Source organism: Pundamilia nyererei, unplaced genomic scaffold (assembly GCF_000239375.1).
Source record: "Pundamilia nyererei isolate P.nyererei 1_Seehausen unplaced genomic scaffold, PunNye1.0 scaffold00009, whole genome shotgun sequence".
NCBI lineage: Eukaryota > Metazoa > Chordata > Actinopteri > Cichliformes > Cichlidae > Pundamilia > Pundamilia nyererei.
Window position 1 is genome coordinate 3,140,356 of NW_005187410.1, and position 16,697 is coordinate 3,157,052.

The 16,697-nt window shown below is 40.5% G+C and overlaps 1 protein-coding gene across 1 annotated transcript in view; it reads left to right on the forward strand.

The window, feature by feature from the left end:
- Positions 1-16,697, forward strand: part of tanc1b (tetratricopeptide repeat, ankyrin repeat and coiled-coil containing 1b) — a 125,560-nt gene that overhangs the window by 24,802 nt on the left and 84,061 nt on the right. The window contains exon 3 of the mRNA XM_005723640.1: positions 7,062-7,268. Within this exon, the coding sequence (XP_005723697.1) occupies positions 7,062-7,268 (207 nt within the window). The remainder of the gene's footprint in view (positions 1-7,061; positions 7,269-16,697) is intronic.

Consider the following 16,697-nt stretch of genomic DNA (forward strand, 5'->3'; position numbering starts at 1 on the left):
GGACCCTCCCCCCACTCTGTATTCTTTATTGTCTGTCTCTCTCTCTCCTCTCTGCGGGTTTCTGTGTGTTAACCATGACAGCTTTTGTGAGACTGTCACCTTGGTCTCGGAAGTACACAGTAAATCCACATTGGCACTCAGTCTAGCGAAAGAATTCTCTTCTTTGGTGGATTGTTCCATGGTCATCGTGCTTTGTGTGCTGACTGAAAGAATCTGCATTAATTATAGTCTTTCTTCATTTTGTGTGTAGGGCTTAAAATTAACTGGCGAGAAGCTGATACTTGACTGAGTTTGTAGTTTTGTACAGTATGTGTGTGCAGAGGGGGGAGAAAAACGTATCGTGGCTTGTTATTGCTACATACTGCATTGACTTATATCATAGTTTGCACCTTAAACTTTAGATTTTTGGGGCAGGCAAGTTGATAAATTAATAGAGACAATACTGTTTCTTTGGTAAATTGCTTTTTGGGTGTAGCATATATAGTATAAGAACTGTTCACTGAGAAATGTGTCAGCCATCACATGGTATCACAAGCCAATGAGTCAGTATGCATCCCTCCCTTCATTAGGGTTTAATCTAGTTCATTGTCTGTGAATGGTGACAAGGTTGCTGTGAAAATTTGAAGCGACTGGTGTGGAAATGTCATTGTCCTGTCCTGATATGTTTGGGCATGCTTTTAATTTGGTGTTAGAGAAAGGGTGTTAGCACTTTGTTACCCTGTTTAACAGTGAAGTGAACTACTGGATAGTACAGAGTAGAGGCAAATAAGCTACATAAGCAGTATACCTTTGTAGGACAATGCAAAAGGCCCGTGTCTTTCACAAGGCAAATGCATTTGCTCACAAGGAGTGACGGATCCGATTTGTTTGCACAGATTTAAAAGGAGAAATGCACTACACAGACTCACTTCAGGTAATTACAAATGAGTCAGCTGTGTAAACAGAAAGGTAGAAGTGGAAATGAGATAGGACACATGAGGGGGGGGAGTATTAATTTGAAGTTGTAGTGATACGACTTTGGTGTGGATAATCACTTTGCATACTAGCCTTTGTGCATGACTATATAATGTAATCAGTTTGCATCAGAAAGAAACACGAAGGCCTAAATGATCCACATGCATAATTAAAATACTTTTGCACTTTTAACCCATACTCATATCAGTATTTATTCCGTTTTAAGAGTTTCCTTTTATGAAGTTTTAATGAAAATGATAGTTTTTCCTTCTTTATGACATTCTTGCAAACTTACGAGTCAGCCAGTTGGAACATTTGTTGGAATAAGCATTAAAGGTTGTCATAGTTTGACCTGGTCAAATAATTGATTTGTATGCTAATGTATATTTATCTAAATCAGTATCTTGAAATAATATTGAACTGTTTTTATGGGTTGGGCATGTCCTCGTGGGCTCTGGACCTTCACTTTGATGAGGACGAAAGAACGTGCAAGAGACTGTAATCATTTTTACATCATCCTGGGCCAGCATGGTATAATTAGAAAGGGCTGATTTCTTGAACCACAGCAGGGGTTGAAATTGCAGGCCTTGCCCCAACCAGGGTTTTGGAAAGTAACTGAAATAGCACTGGCGAGTTTCTGTCCTTGTGTCCTCCTGCGTTACTTGGTATCGCTCAGATGGCAGCGCAGTCGCCATGACACGCTGCTGCTTATCCACCAGCACTGGGATGACACGCTTTTATGTGGCACTTCTTGTTTTCAGAACCAACTACCAAAATTACAACTTTGTCATAATCTCTTTAACATGCATTATGGCTGAAATCTGTATCGGCCACGACCTGCTGGCAGCTTTTACTGCGTAACCAGGAGCGGACTTTGTTGGAATAGTGCTTCCGTCTAAATGGGGGCGGGCGTGTGCCTTGCCCTGCTGCAGTTATCATTAACCAGCGCAGAATCAGAAATGATAGTTCTTTCATTATTATTTAAAAAGTAAAGTTTTATTACATGAACTGCAACCCTAAGCTTTTCTAGACGTTATGCAATTGGCTGCACAGGAGAACGCAAATGTTATGAAAAGTAGTTTCACATTAAAATCTTCTGATCGCTCACATAGGGGCTTTTTAAAAACACATCTTATGCTTTAACAGTCAAGTTGAAGTTGAAGATTTTTATGAGGAAAGACAATAAACGATAGCTCTGTGGTCATGTATGTGGTGGACATGGTCGGTGCCTTAACCCCAGGCGTACTGGGGTAATTAATTGATGTAGGATTAGCAATAGAAATGCAAGGCTTGTCATATGGTTTGTGTTAAATGCTCCCCACTGGGGAGAAATCAACTTAGCTTCCTTGCATCGTCTCATCTCTGTTTGCATAACCCACTGTCACAGTTATATGCACAAACACACTCCCCTAAGGACCCTTTAAAGCGTCTCTGTCAGTGTGCGTGCAGTGGGTCCCACTCAGGTCAAGGTAACGACAGGTCCTGGCCTTCACTGGGTGACCTTTGAATCATTCACAGGTTTTTTTCCATGTCTGCAGGCATGCAGAGGTGTCATTGCGGCCTTTCTGCTTCCTGTCTCTGGCATTCTTCTTTGTTTAGGAGCCCTTTAAAAAACAAGACTGCTTTTTGTCCCCTCTGGTAAGGCAGAGGCGTGGAGTAAATGGGTCCCTGTTTCTGATTAGCCCAGCAGACCAGCGGAACTCATATCCCCAAAGAGAGACATGGGTTGCTAATAGTAGTTTCCCCTCTCGCAATTGAGTCTTCTGTGATTTCTTCAAACCTCAGGCTACAGACAGGAGTCAGCACTAATTTACTGAAGACTTGAAAACTTAACCGAAGCTAATTGACATTACTGTGGTTCACCACAACGGCAGTTACTATTTCGTTCGGTGTACTGACGTATGATCTGTATTGCTAGTTGGGTATTATCTTGAGGTTGATAAATTCATACATATTAATTTGTGGCAATGATGAGTGGGCAACTTTAAATCTGCAAAATAGATTACATTGCTATTAGCCGGCGCTGTGCCTAGATTGGTCTTTCCATGCAGGATTGGTTTTCACTGAAGCAAGACTTGTTTTTTTCCATTTAGGGATCAAACTCTTACTGAGGTACTGAGCAAAGTCATGGTAGAGATTGTGGGAAACAGTTTTTGTGTATGATGCACAGTATTACTGTGTTTTGATAGGTAAGGAAATATCTAGGCCTACGTGTGAGTTTATTTTTTCAAAATCTACTTCAATTGAAAAACTATCAGTAAAGTCTTATGGGTGCAGACAATGCACAGACTAGGACGGAGACCCCTGGGTGCACGCCCTGGGAGTGTTGCTTGGCAGCCACATGGAGAGTTGAAGCTCACAGCCAAACGTCACACCCCACTGAACGGGATTGTGGAGAGACCCTGAGCGCACAAACAGCAGCTGCAGGTGTTAATAATCTGCAAGCTGAACTAAACAGCCAGTGAGTTTGTGCTTTTGTGCCTCTGTGAACTGCTTTGATACCTTTGAGATCAATTTTAAATTGTGATATTTCGTTTTAAAGGGAAACAGAAAAGTGTGCACAATGCACTTTCATCAAGATTAGAGGCAACATAACATGTACAGTCATATATTTTCAACGAGGATCGTGTTTTTAATATTAGTCATCAGAGAGCAGTTTAGCTTTTGCACCTATGAAGGCCCACCTGTGCAGGCACATGGACTCTGGTACGAGTAAAAAAGCCAGTTTTACCTCCTTGAAGTCTCAGTCTTGTCAGGTTTGGTTTATGAAGCTGCTAGAAACACATGAACGAGGCTGCGACACGGTAACTGAAGCTCTGTGGGTTAAGTAAAAAGTGTCTGACAAGGCTGGATATTTTAAAACAAAGATGAAATACAATGAAATGCGTAATGCACTAAAACCTTTTGAGAGCAGAGTTTTTCATTTCTTATGTTACCACAGCTTGAAATATAGTCATTTTCTTTAGCCTTTATTCCCCTGTTTGTGCCCGTTGTGATTTAGTACAACTGTCGGCCTAAAAACAACAGTTTCCAGTTTTAAACGTTTTATAGTCTGAGGTCAGAGACACTCAGCTGACATAGCTGGTTTGGGTGGTGGGCAACAAACACACTGTAATTAGCTGAGTGGCAAAATGAAAGGATCTCAGCAAGACGAGGGACGCAACACTTGTTTTCAGAATAAACATGAAAAATAATAAAGGCTTGTTGTTTTCCCAGCTCCGAATTCATCAGTGTTATAGTCTTGCAGAGAGAAAAAGATAACAGTACAGATAAAGAGCTGAAAATGAAACTCTTGAAGTCACAAGCTTTTTCCCACAAAATACCTAAAATACCTGCAAACAACAGACAGTTAGTGAATTGTCTATTATCTCTACTCTGTGGTCAATGACACGCAACTGTGTTTGCACCACTAACGTAATGTTCTCATCTGTACCATGGTCGTGAGAAATTCTAACAGGCCCATGATCCCTGGTTTAAATATATATTATATGACCGTGTTTTTCAGGCATCCAGGTCTGTTTTGACTTTTTTACCCCCACCTCTACCAGACATCCTTGTTTGTCGTTCCAGCAACCTTGTGAGAGACTTATCGGTGATGTCCTTTTACTGAAAACCAACAGTTTTCACTCTTTTCCTTAATGTCTCCAAATTTCTGCAGTCATTTTTTTCACAGCTATTTCTCCTTCAGTCCTTACTATGACCTGAATGGACCCCAGAAATTTCTTGACTGTAAGAGAAAACTGGGGCCAAGTTCAGCAAAACTTACTATTAGTGGGGATGTTGTTTGTCAGTGGAGAGAGAATTATCAGGATTCTAACCAGCACATTTTCTGAAAGGCTGTAACTGTACGTATATTTTTCTTGGACTGTTTGATATGTTATGTGCATTCTGTATCCTTGCCAGAGGCCTGTGAGATAGTTGAGTTTTACAGTTCCAGGGAAAAAATGTGAATTATTTTAGCCCTGAGATGCCGAAGCCTCTGCAGGTTGTTGGGATATCTCAACTGACATGACTCTTAAGTGTTGCTTGTAGGCTGGAGGCTGTGCCTATTGATTAGCAGATGTGGTGGTTGTCAAAGAGAGGGCTCGAGGGTGGGCTACACTGCTCAGCTTCCTGGGTAAAGCACATTCCAGGGTGCTGGCTTGGATGCAGATCTCATCGGGAAGGAACACTGCACGATGGTTGTGGAAGCTTGGACGTGCACTTCAGTCTCGCAGTGTTTGCCCATCCATGCTACATGTGTCTTTCAGGTTTCCTTGAGTTCCAAGGGAGGGTTTTTTGTTGTTGTTATGAAATATCCATTAGCATGTTATTGGTCTGTTTACAAGTGACAGTAAAATTTAGTGAAAGGCTGACAGCCGACTTGGTCATGAAAGCTTTTTAATGACCATGTTTTAGGCGGTTTTTTTGGCATTGCATTTCCATTCCTTTGATGTAATTTCTAACAGTATTTGAGTCTTTGAAACCTCATTCATGTTCAATATTTTAATTTCAAAAAATATCAGTGAGAGACCAGAACATTGTTCTATTCAAACCTGTGGTACTTGCCTGTGTAACAAGGTTGCACAACAGTACAATGATTGCCCAGATACAAAATTGTGTGGTCATGATTTTAAAAAAGGGACTTTTGCTTTTCTTGTCAAAAGCTGAAGGATTTTATTTATTTTATTTTTTTACCTGATAGCTGTATGTCTTTTTGACATTCAAAAATGCCATCCTGTGGGAACCAAACTGCTTTCTGCTGCAGGAAAGGTTGCCAAGGTTTCCTCTGAGGTTTTTCATTTCTGGCATTCAGAGTCAGGAAGGTTTTGGTACATGATTTCATTTGTGTCAGCCCCAAGGTCTATTTTTTAATCTAAAGTTTACACTAAGGGTTTGTTTTTTTTCATTCTAAGATACTTTTTTAAAATAGCAAATTATAACTAGAACTATAAAAAATACATTTATTGAGCTGTCCTTGTAAAATTTTGCAAAGTTGAGTCTTTAAAACCCAGGAGACATGTACTTTCTAATGGCAAGACACCTTTTCACTGGCCCAAAATAAATTAAATAAGGGTGTTTAATGTTTTAGCAGTAAAACGGGGGTATATTGAAGCAGTATAGTTTAATCAGACGAATTTAAGAAGATCAAAAGTTCAGACATATTGAATATTCAGTGGATTCAGCATTTTTTCAGATATAAGAGCAAGGTTTTGCCAGATTCGTTTAATGACCGTTAATTTAATTATGTGTGTAGTTTAAAACAAAAACGACTACATCTACATGTGGTCAACCACAGAAACCTGTGGTTCTGAGTAAAGCCACCCAAGCTCAGAAAATGTGAATTAGTGAGACAAGATGAAGCAAACCAGTTGGTAAACACAGCTAATAGTCGGCGTTAAGAGTCATATTGCAATACATTGGTTATTTAGTAGCCCTCAAAGCTTCAGATCTTTTCCTACACAAAAATCCAAAAGACACTAGCAGAGTAAGAAAATATGGTAAGCCTAAAGTGAGTGGGTCTATGTTGGGAGTGTCAAACATAAGGCTCAGGGGCCAGAAACGGTCCAGCAAAGAGTCCAGTCCTGCCTCCCTTTGAAAAATTTGAGCTTTTTAACTGTATTTCTTTTTCAACTTTTCTTATTGATACAGACGTCCCCCATGGCTGTGCGTACTAAACCAAAGTTTAAAAACAAAAACCGAGCACTTTCTGTTAATTAACCAAATCTTTGTTTAATAGTTACAGGCAGTCTGGGCAATAAGCCAGCGGTAATTTTACACATTTATGTTTACAGTTTAATCGTGCTGACAGATTTCCTCCATTTACTATAGTCTTTGTCATGCAGAAAAACTGAAAGGTACAATTGAAAGTGCTCTGCTTTTTCTTATATGAAGGTTTATCAGGGGTGAAATGTGCAGCAAATCCTCTTTACACTGACAAAAAGGGCAGTTTCACTGATCCATCCCACTCAAGATTAAGATTTGTGCTGATTAGGCTTGACGAATATTGAAAAGGGTTATGAAAATATCAGACTTTGCCTAGATCAAGTCCTTCTTTCTGTTTCATGGCATGCAGAAGTGGTCGTGCTTTGTAAACGCAGTAACAAGGTTGTGGTTCTCCTCAACAGGTGACGTTCATAGCCATAGTGTCCAAAGAAGATTCCCGACTGAGGGAAACCCCCAGCCCCAGGGGCCTGGCAGTGGTCTCCCTAATGCACAGGATGAAGTTTTCAGGTTAAGCCTTGCCAAGGGAGTGTCCATGTCGCTCCCCTCCTCACCTCTGCTGCCTCGGCAGTCCTACATGATGCCCTTGCGCAGTAACAAGCGATCACCAGGTACTGCTTGATTAAATTCAGTGCTTGCTTTTCCCCCTCTACCGTCTAATTCTCTTTCCTAAAAGTTAACTGCATGATGCTTGCCATTTTTCATATTATGAATATTTTTTCAGATCTGTTGTAACCTTTAATGTTCCCAAGTTGAGTGATTTTGGTTATTTTTAGTCTTTCTATTTTTTGAAAACCCATCCAGTCACTTAAAATAGATCACACGTCAGGTTCCTTTGCATAACTGCTGACAGCCATCCAGGAGTGCTAGTACAGCTTTTAACATATTTATCTCAAAATATAGAAATTGTGAGCTTTGTCACTCTTGGAAAACTAAGTCACACTGTATCGAAAGTAATGATAGCTGGACCACTCTGGATCCCAGCAGTTACTCTGTGGGCGCAGTCTGTTTACAGAGAGTTGTTTTTTCCACTTCACCCTTGTATTTGATCGCCTTGTGTCGAAGAGGAGGCCTCCTGCGACTTCACTGTGTGTTTACACTTTGCTGGCTGATAATAGGTGTGTGTTTACATTTGATCTAAATCCTCCAAAGCTTCTTCTGTCCATTGCGTTGAGGGCATCTTTGTCAGCGGTTGTGGAGAGCTTCAAAGCCAGGAATACCTAATTGTGGCGGAACTCATTTTAACCTGAGTCTTTGTATTTTGGAGACTTTGCAAAAGGGAGAGAAATCCTTTAAGTGGCCATTGTGGTCCCCACTCACATGTGGCACTCATCTGTGGGCTATCAAGCCATTGTTTAGAGTGGTTACAGCTTTGATCTATTTAGTGTAAAGATGAGGTGATAGGAAGTTTGTAGGTTGTGAATGTCTCTGTGAAAAAAAATAATTGAATAACTGCAGTTTTAAGGGTTGAAGATCGCATCGTATTTCTTTGCATTTCTTAGGAAATCCTGTTTGCTGTAGCATTTTTCACTGTTATGCACATTTTCTGCAATTCTCCCAAATCCCAGTACTGAAATAATCCTGAGACCGCGATGCAGTGCATTATGCAGATGTTCAGTGGAAACTGAAAACAATTGCAAATGTGCTTTCTTGTTTAAAAAACACAAATGCCCTGCGAAGTAGAGTTTTGTTTGTTTAGCTGCCACTCAAGTTAAATGTGTTCATTTTCCTCGGATGACTCAGGATTTGCAATGAGCGCTTGAAATGAACGAGCACGAGGGGATGAAGAGAGCTATGAGGCTGGGTTTGTGAAGGAGAAAATGGCCCAGGGGACAGGGGAAAGGGGACACTCATTAAAAGCATATTCCCTCTTGGGGTGCTCTGAGGCATGAAAAAGGGGGAAAAAGTGGAGGGACAAGATAGGATTTTATGGAGGACCACCAGCAGGAGAGGGCTGGGGGAGGGTCTGTTAATTCTCCTCCACTGTCCTCGCAGATAACTGTGAAAACCCATGGACGAGAATTATTAAACACGCTGCAGGAAGGGTTTCAGCTTTGTGACGATGATGCTGAATTTACCTTTTTGTTGAGTCATCAAGGTGTATATTCATTTAGTACGGATCACTCTTGAAACTAGCACGCGTTCATCTGAGTTACAGTAATCCGTATGCAGATGTTTGTAACAGCGAAGCATGAATTATTGGTAAATTCTGACACAAACACAAAGTTTACAAGCGTCTGGTCCTGTTTAATCAGAGCCAGAGGATGTTTTCATCCAGCAAACACATGTGGAGATCAGTCACTTCACAACAAAGGAACAGTGTTTTGGAAATGTATGCTTGACCTGCAAGTTCACTACAAGATACAATATACAGACATTTCTTGAAGGCGAGGGGTGTACTGCAAAGTGAGATTACTAATTTACAGCTGTCACCTTAGAAAAAAAACAGCAGCACTCAGTGATAAAATTGTTCACTTGGATCAAAATGCTTATTTTAATACTCCCAAAAGTAACAATTTTCTGTAGCATTAGTCTTTTGTCTTATCTGTAAAACTGTTGCTTTTTACTGTTGTATTTTTTGTGTTATTTACATATTTTTATCACCAAGTTATAACTTCTCTCATTGAAGTAAGGGACACTCATAGGGATCGTTTTGAGCAGAGGAAGAATCACATGACCTGAGAAACACCTATTTTTATATGAGAGTGCAAAGCACTGGAACACAAAGCCTGGCTTGACTGAAAAAAGTTGCTAACCACCGTTGTGATCCCTGTTATCTCCAACTGGGGTTTAGGTTTTTTCAAGCTAGCTTGACAAAGAAAGGCAAAGAAAGCCTGACTGTGTTGAACTTCATTTGTAGTGTGTAATATTTCCTGCAGCTTAACATCTCTTACAGAATAAACTGCTTATTAAATACAAACTTTGATAGTTCACATGTCATAGATCGGCTTGTAATGGCTATAATCTTCGTTTTGAAGCTAGATATTCATTTTTTCCTCATCAGAAAGTAATAGAAACAATCCACGAAGCTTCTCTAAACAGAGAGAGTTGCTTTTAATCATGTGGCACAACGGTAGTGATTTCATATAACATGGATTATTCAGTGTGTAGAGACGAGATTGATTAGATGTAATAGAAAACAATGTTGCTTCAGACAGGTGAGCCAACACATTTGAGCTCCCCTTTTAAAAAATTGCAGTTTCATGTTTTCTGATCGATTTACTAAAAGGGCATAAGGATATGTTCCTATAACTACATAAAAGAGCTTTAAATGGCTATCAACATATAAGTGCCATGTTAAATAAAATAAAGCCCGACCTGTTATATTAGGTCCCTTTACATAGTTGACTTGATGCAAAATGTCCCCATTTATTCTTCCTTTTTCTATCACTGTGGGATTGTTTGATTGAGCTCACGAGGAATATTTCCCATATGTATGACCTATATCTGAATACACAACGCTGCCATTTAACTGATTGATTAATCCAGCGATGTTACCTATTAGAAGACTGAAAAGGGCCAGTATATCTAATTTTATTGATACATACATGGTGTGTCTGATAGCAAGGCTTAGTTGCTTAATATGCTCCATCAAAGATCTTCTGCTTTCCTCTGAGAGACATTTCTCTACAAAACAATAACTTGCCAATAGTGGAGAAAAGCAGTTGATTAATTTTTAAATGTTTTTTTTTTTTTTAGTGGTGTGAAACTACTCCTGTCAGCTAGTTCAGGTACACCGCATTCATTTACACATGCAGTAAATCCTTAAGTGCATTTTTTCGCACATCTGTTTGGTCTCCCTCCCGTGCTGCACATCAGCGCTGCACGGGCAGGGGAAGTGGTTTCACAGATTCAGAAAGCATTTTGTGGCTGGCCTTCATTTCCTGACACATTGGATAATCTACTGCAGTTTGGAAGGCCCCGGCTAAGTGGTTGTTCTTTTCATGAAAACTTCACAGGGGACAACAGAGAAACATTGAGTTAATTAGGAGTGTGACGGATGCCTGAGCCGCAAAGTCTGGTGGCGTTGAGTGGCACGGCTTTGATCAGCTAAGCCCAGAGCTTAGCCATGAAACACAGCGCTCTGACATGTGTTGTACAGCACCTAGACTTTACTGTGTGTTTAAAGAGCCACTCGCAGGCCCGTGAGGTGATTACGCTCTTTTGAATGTACCTGTCTTGCCTGTATCCCTCTTGTGCTACACGACTGTCTTCTTTTCATTTTATTTTTTTTAACATGCTGGTTGAGATAGAAAATTGGGTTCAATTTTGTTCTTGGGTTTTCGGGGGAGTTTTTTGTTTGTTTTTGTTTTAGTAGTTATAAATTCTTTGTGCCCCACCTCGTGACATTCTCCTGGGTATCTCCACAGTGACCTCCTCTGGTTATAGAAGGTTATTGTCCCATTTTTGGATTAAAAATCCTAATGGGCTGCTGATTGAGTTACGGGGGAAACCCCTGCACCCTTGTTGCATATGCAGCAGCTTGCAGCATCTCAGTGTTGGTCACAGGAAGTGTTTGAAAAATCATAAATAGCGGCTGAAATATTTTGGTCCCCATGATTTCCACTGAGAGGCTGAGGAATGATTGAGGCTGAGTTGATATGGACGCTCTTGTTGTACGTGCGGTAGCTGTGTGACCTTCCTGTAGGTAGATCCGTGCTTTACCTCTTTGTCAGCCTGCACTGGCTCATAAAACAGCTATTCGCATTATTGTATTGCTTTTATGGGCAGTGGATCATTTTAATTGCCAAATATGCACTGTGGTCCCATGGGGATTGTTCTCTGGTAGGCTCTCGCGTGTATCAAAATAGGTTAACTGTTCTGATGGAACGTTGCCTTTTGGGGGCTTAAGGGATGATTAATTTATTGATTAGCTGAGCAGGCCTGCAAATCACCGCCAGAGAGTATGACATGTATTTGGCATAATCTCTCTACCTAGAAAAGCTTGGAGACTCGTTATTTTCTAACATCCATGTGCGAAGGTCACCTTGCTGATACCATTCCTGCTTAGACTCCTTTGTTTTCTCTTTCTCTACTGAGGAACAGTAGCTTTTGGCTTGCCAGACCTCGTCATGTTGCGTGTGTGTGTGTGGGTGGGTGTGTGTGTTGTGTAAACTGATGACTTCATTGCTAGTGGTCTGATCCCTTGGCCTCGTTGTTGCTTATCTCCTCTTTATTTCTATTTTGTGGCAGTAGCTGTGCATCAACAGCATCCAGGCTGCTGTCTCTGAGTGGTGGCTAACCGTTTGAGTCATTGTGCAGTGTGTATTTTTTGTTCCTGTTTTGGTTGGTCCCATAACTTTAGCTCTGGCTGTAAGCAATAATAGCTCTACAGGCCACATAAAAATGTTCTGAAGATTATCTTTAACGTCTTTTCCAGAAAGATCTCAAATACCGCAGACATTAGGTAATGGTAATTTTGTAAAACACTTCAGGATGTCTACATAGATTTGCACGTTTTCGCAAAGCCTCATTGATAGGAAGCAGTCATTAACAAGATGTTCAAGTTGTTTCTGGTTTAGCTAAAACCACCTTGTCTAACAGAAGGCTGTTGTTTGCAGTTATACAGCTGCGGATTATTTTGAAACAGTTTTCACATTATTTTCAGCTTAACACAAATAATATTAAAGGAAACATGAAGGCGAGTACAGGTTGGATATATCAGTCTTCTGTCAAGAGGGTAGAAACTCTCTTCAAAGCCAGCTGTAGCCCTTTTGAGGTGAGCTCTCCTGAAGTCAACTCTGGGGTTTTGACAGTTACCAGACAGCCCTGGGGGAATATTGATGCCTTTCCGAGAGCTGAGCTGTAAAAGACTTTGTGAGGCTACAGGGGTCCTTTGAAATGTTCTTCTGATGAGCACGCTATGAGAAGCGCTATCCAGTCCTCCACCTGACTGCACTTGACTACACCACAGGTTTAGCTTCTTATCACATGCGGTCCCCTCTTTCTTTCATCTGCAGTGAAATCTCAACTCACCTACTGCCCCAGAAACCAGTGCTGGATAAACTGTCATAGCTTCCTCTGCTGCTCAGTAGTGCTGAGATGTGTGCAAGATGTCGTCGTGGATTATAATAGATTGCCTTTTATGCCCCTGTTCCACTACAGATATGGCTCCAGAACACTAGTTGGCAGTAGAGTGTCTGTTCAAGTCGATCCACTCTTAACAGATAAAAGTAGATGGACATGCAAAGGAAGAACTGATGGCACTAAATGGCACAACAACCAGTTGTTGCATGCCACACTGATGAATTGATTACGACGCTGTTAAGATGAATATCGATTCTTTAAAAAAAGAAAATAAAATTTAAAAATTTGACATAGTCCGACATAAATTCAACTAATATCGGCCAGTATATCAGTTAGGCTCTAGTTTGTGGTGTAGATTTAGCACAGAGGCATAAATTCCAGTTAATGCATATTTAAAATCACTTTGTGAAACAGGATATCTGAGAGTGGTGATGATTAAACATGCAGTTGTGTAGTACAATACAAAAATCATATTAACCAGAGAGGACTAATATTTCTGACTGCTAAAAGAAAAAGGAATCACAAGTTTGTGATTTCAGTTCCTAAAGCAAAATGCTTCTAATACTCTATCAGCTTTGTTGGTTGAGATTTTGGTACGGATATTAAAAAGACTATATTATAAAAGACTGGGTGCATTAGACATGGAGTAAACATGCAGAATTCAGAATACCATCTAGCATCATCTTGCCAGCATATATTCGTTTTCGCTTTTGAGTTGAGCTCATCGTCACATTTGGAGCATAAAGACGAACGTTGTGGGACTGAGTTCATTCTCCTCGGCTGCACAAAGAAGACACACTGTCTCATTGAGAAGTTGAAATGTGAAGAAGTCAGAGTCCATCTTGAAGAATGCTGGGAAAGCTTCTTGATCACTTCCTAGCTATGAACAATCCTCCCTTTCAGTGGTGTTGACTGGACATTGTAAGTTGTTGGTGATAGGTATTTGACAGGCTGGTATGTGTATAAATGTGTGCATGCGCCTGCTGACTGATAGCTTGCTGGTTATGGATTCCTGTGTCTGATAGTGAATACCAACCAGTGGGTGCTCTGCACTCACAGACTGCAGTCTGTATACTTGCTTTTCCCTGCTTGTTTAACATTCATTTATGTCTGTGAAGGTTCTCAGTCATCCAGGTCATCGTAGTCTAAGGAGCTTGGAAAGAAAGGCGTCTGGTCTTCTTTAAGTTGCTTGAAAACGTTTCACCTCTCATCCGAGAAGCTTCTTCAGGAAGCTTCTTCAGTTCGAACTGAACCCCCCCTTGAAATTACGCCCCTGTTGAGGGGTGAGCTAAACCTGGCCTGGCAATTTATCTAATATAGCAAATTAAACTGACATAACATGTTTGCCAGTCAACAAATAAGCTTGAAGTAGGGAAATGTGGTCAGTGTGGTCGTATTTGTTCAATGAATAAATTGTTAAATTTATTCTTCAGATTATTTTTTTCAGACTTCAATCATCCAAACAAATAAATGGCACCAACAGCAGAATGAGCTGTTTGGCACTGACAGAGAAGATTTAGCAAGTTTTTCATTAGCACAAACTCAACTATGCTGCTCAACCCACAAAGTCATTTTCTTTACAAATGTGGCACCATTGAGGCGAAATAAAAAGGCCAACGGTATAACATTTATTGGCCAGAAACAAATGTCCTTAGTTTCTGTGCTAGTTTTATAGAAGTTTAAAAAAGGACTGTTCATGTGCGTGGGCTCACATTCATCAAAAGGAGACGCAGGCAAGCTCGTTCTCTTCTTCTAATCAAATAAGGCTTTTGTAAGATGCAAATACCTCAATAGCCACGTACTTTGTACTTGGATACACAGTTTTAAAAACAGTTAATAGAAGTATGTGTCTCATTGTGCAGATGAACCTGTTGTGGAGGTTCTTGTTGTTAAGAGCTTTGTTCACTGGTTGTAGACTGAATCACCTGTAACTTCATGGAATCAAAGAAAGTATTAGTGTGAGATATTACCAGGTACCCTCAGAGGTCTCGTGTAGTCCATATCCTAATGGATCAGATTTATTTCTTTCTTTTTGTAATGTGTAGGACTATTATGGTTTTAAGCAGGAATGCCTTTGTGTCAATGTCATAATAATCAACCGAGATACAAAGAAAAAGCACTTTTAACAAGATTTGAAAGGAATGAAGGTCAAATGTTGTCATCCTGCTTCTGTTTTATACATAGTTATATTTGGGTGCTGTTGGCCACATGCTACTTTCCAAACCACTCCAGTTTCTTTTTTCTCTCCCTTAGTTGCAGCCTCCTTTTGCACCAGTCTGCTGGTTTTCCCTGCTGTTTTCCGAGGGCATCGGAATGAGATGGCTTCCTTTTGTCCAGGGTTCATGAGGTGTTCTGGATTTGTTGTGTCTAGCTCTGAGATGTGATGTGGAGATATAGCGTAGTTGATAGCTCGGCGATATCGCTCCCTGGAAAAAATCATCACATCCTCCCTTGTTATGATTTCCTGTCCGTTTCTTTTTACAATTGATAAATTTACATTTGTGATTAATCATATACCCTTTGAAATTGATGCAAGTCAGAGTGCAACTCATTTTTGCCTTTCTCTTGTTGTCCTTCATGAGGTCATATATCAAAGGGCTCAATTTCTGTGACCTTCTCACGCCTGTTATAAATGGCAATTGCTTCTTCATCAGTGCGGAGCGTTAATGGAAACCTGTTAAATCTTGAGATGAGATTTTGAACCGAGAGGAAATTCTTCTGTGCCTTGTCTGATGCTCAAAAATGTGAGTCATGCCGGAAGACCTTTTACCATTTCTCTGCATTATCAGCCCTTAGATGTGGCCTAAAATTATCCATGATGGGCAGCCACATGTTTGTCATTTCTCGTGTGGATCCTGTGCTCCTCTTTGTAAACTGAATCTGAACTTGAACATATGGTTTAGATTACTCAAACTATGCCCCTTGTTGTTTTATATGAAATACAGTCAGTGGAACATATTAGCCAGTTCACTTTTCATCCAAGTTATTTACCTGAACTAAGTGTGTGTCTCGCATACAACGCTCTCCGTCCCTGTAGTCCCATTTTAATTGGAGCCATGTGACTCCCGGGTAATAGGTTGTGCCTGACCATCTGCAGATGAATGGAGGTTTTCAGGATACTCTTTGGCTGTGCCTCCCAAATAACAGGCTGACTTTGATCGCTTTTGTAAATGCTTCACTAACCCAGTCCCTTCAGGCTTTAACCCATCTGTCTGCACAAATCTGTAACATCCCATTGCGTTTGAATGCCAATCCTTAGATTATAGTGCTTTTAAAAGAAAAATCATCATCACCTTTAAAACAGTTTCTTTGCTACATGGGACAGCTTCTGCTCAGCTTCTCTGAATGGACGCTCCATTTGGTTTTGGGCTTTTACTTTGAGTTCTTCTAGTCACTTCTAGTGACAGACGAGAACACCCAGATTGTACATACAGAAGCTCATGCGAGGTATCAAAAGCCACCATTTTTCCTCTATGCATTTCAAGTTGCATATCCATAGATGGCACTGTGCATCAAGCAGAAGCGGTTTTATAAATTGCTCCATTTGATTCACAGGAATTGTTTGGGGTTGGGAGTGACTGAATGTGGTAATGTGGAAATCGCAGTCTCTGATCTCCTGTCTGTTCTCTATGTTATGACTGGGGTTACACATACAGTTATCTGATAAGAGCCTGGAGGAGGAGGAGGTTTTACTTGCAGGAGGTCAAGGCCAAAGTAGTTGCAAAGAGTCGGGGCATGCTGTTTTATGGATTTACAGATCTAAATAACACAGTCACCTCCTGTTTTCAGATTTTTTTATTTTATTTTATTTTTTTGTGGTTACATTTTTGATCTGCTCTTAAGTCTCGGTAAAATGTGAGTTCCAAGTAGAGAACTTAAAAAATGTGTTTTAACCAGTGAATTGGCACTTTTAGGAAAGATCAGTAGGCCTTTGCTGCAGTGCTGCTCCACCAAACTGCATGTTTATTCCCAGCAGGGCTGGTTAAACGGCAGCTTTTACTGGATATCGTTTT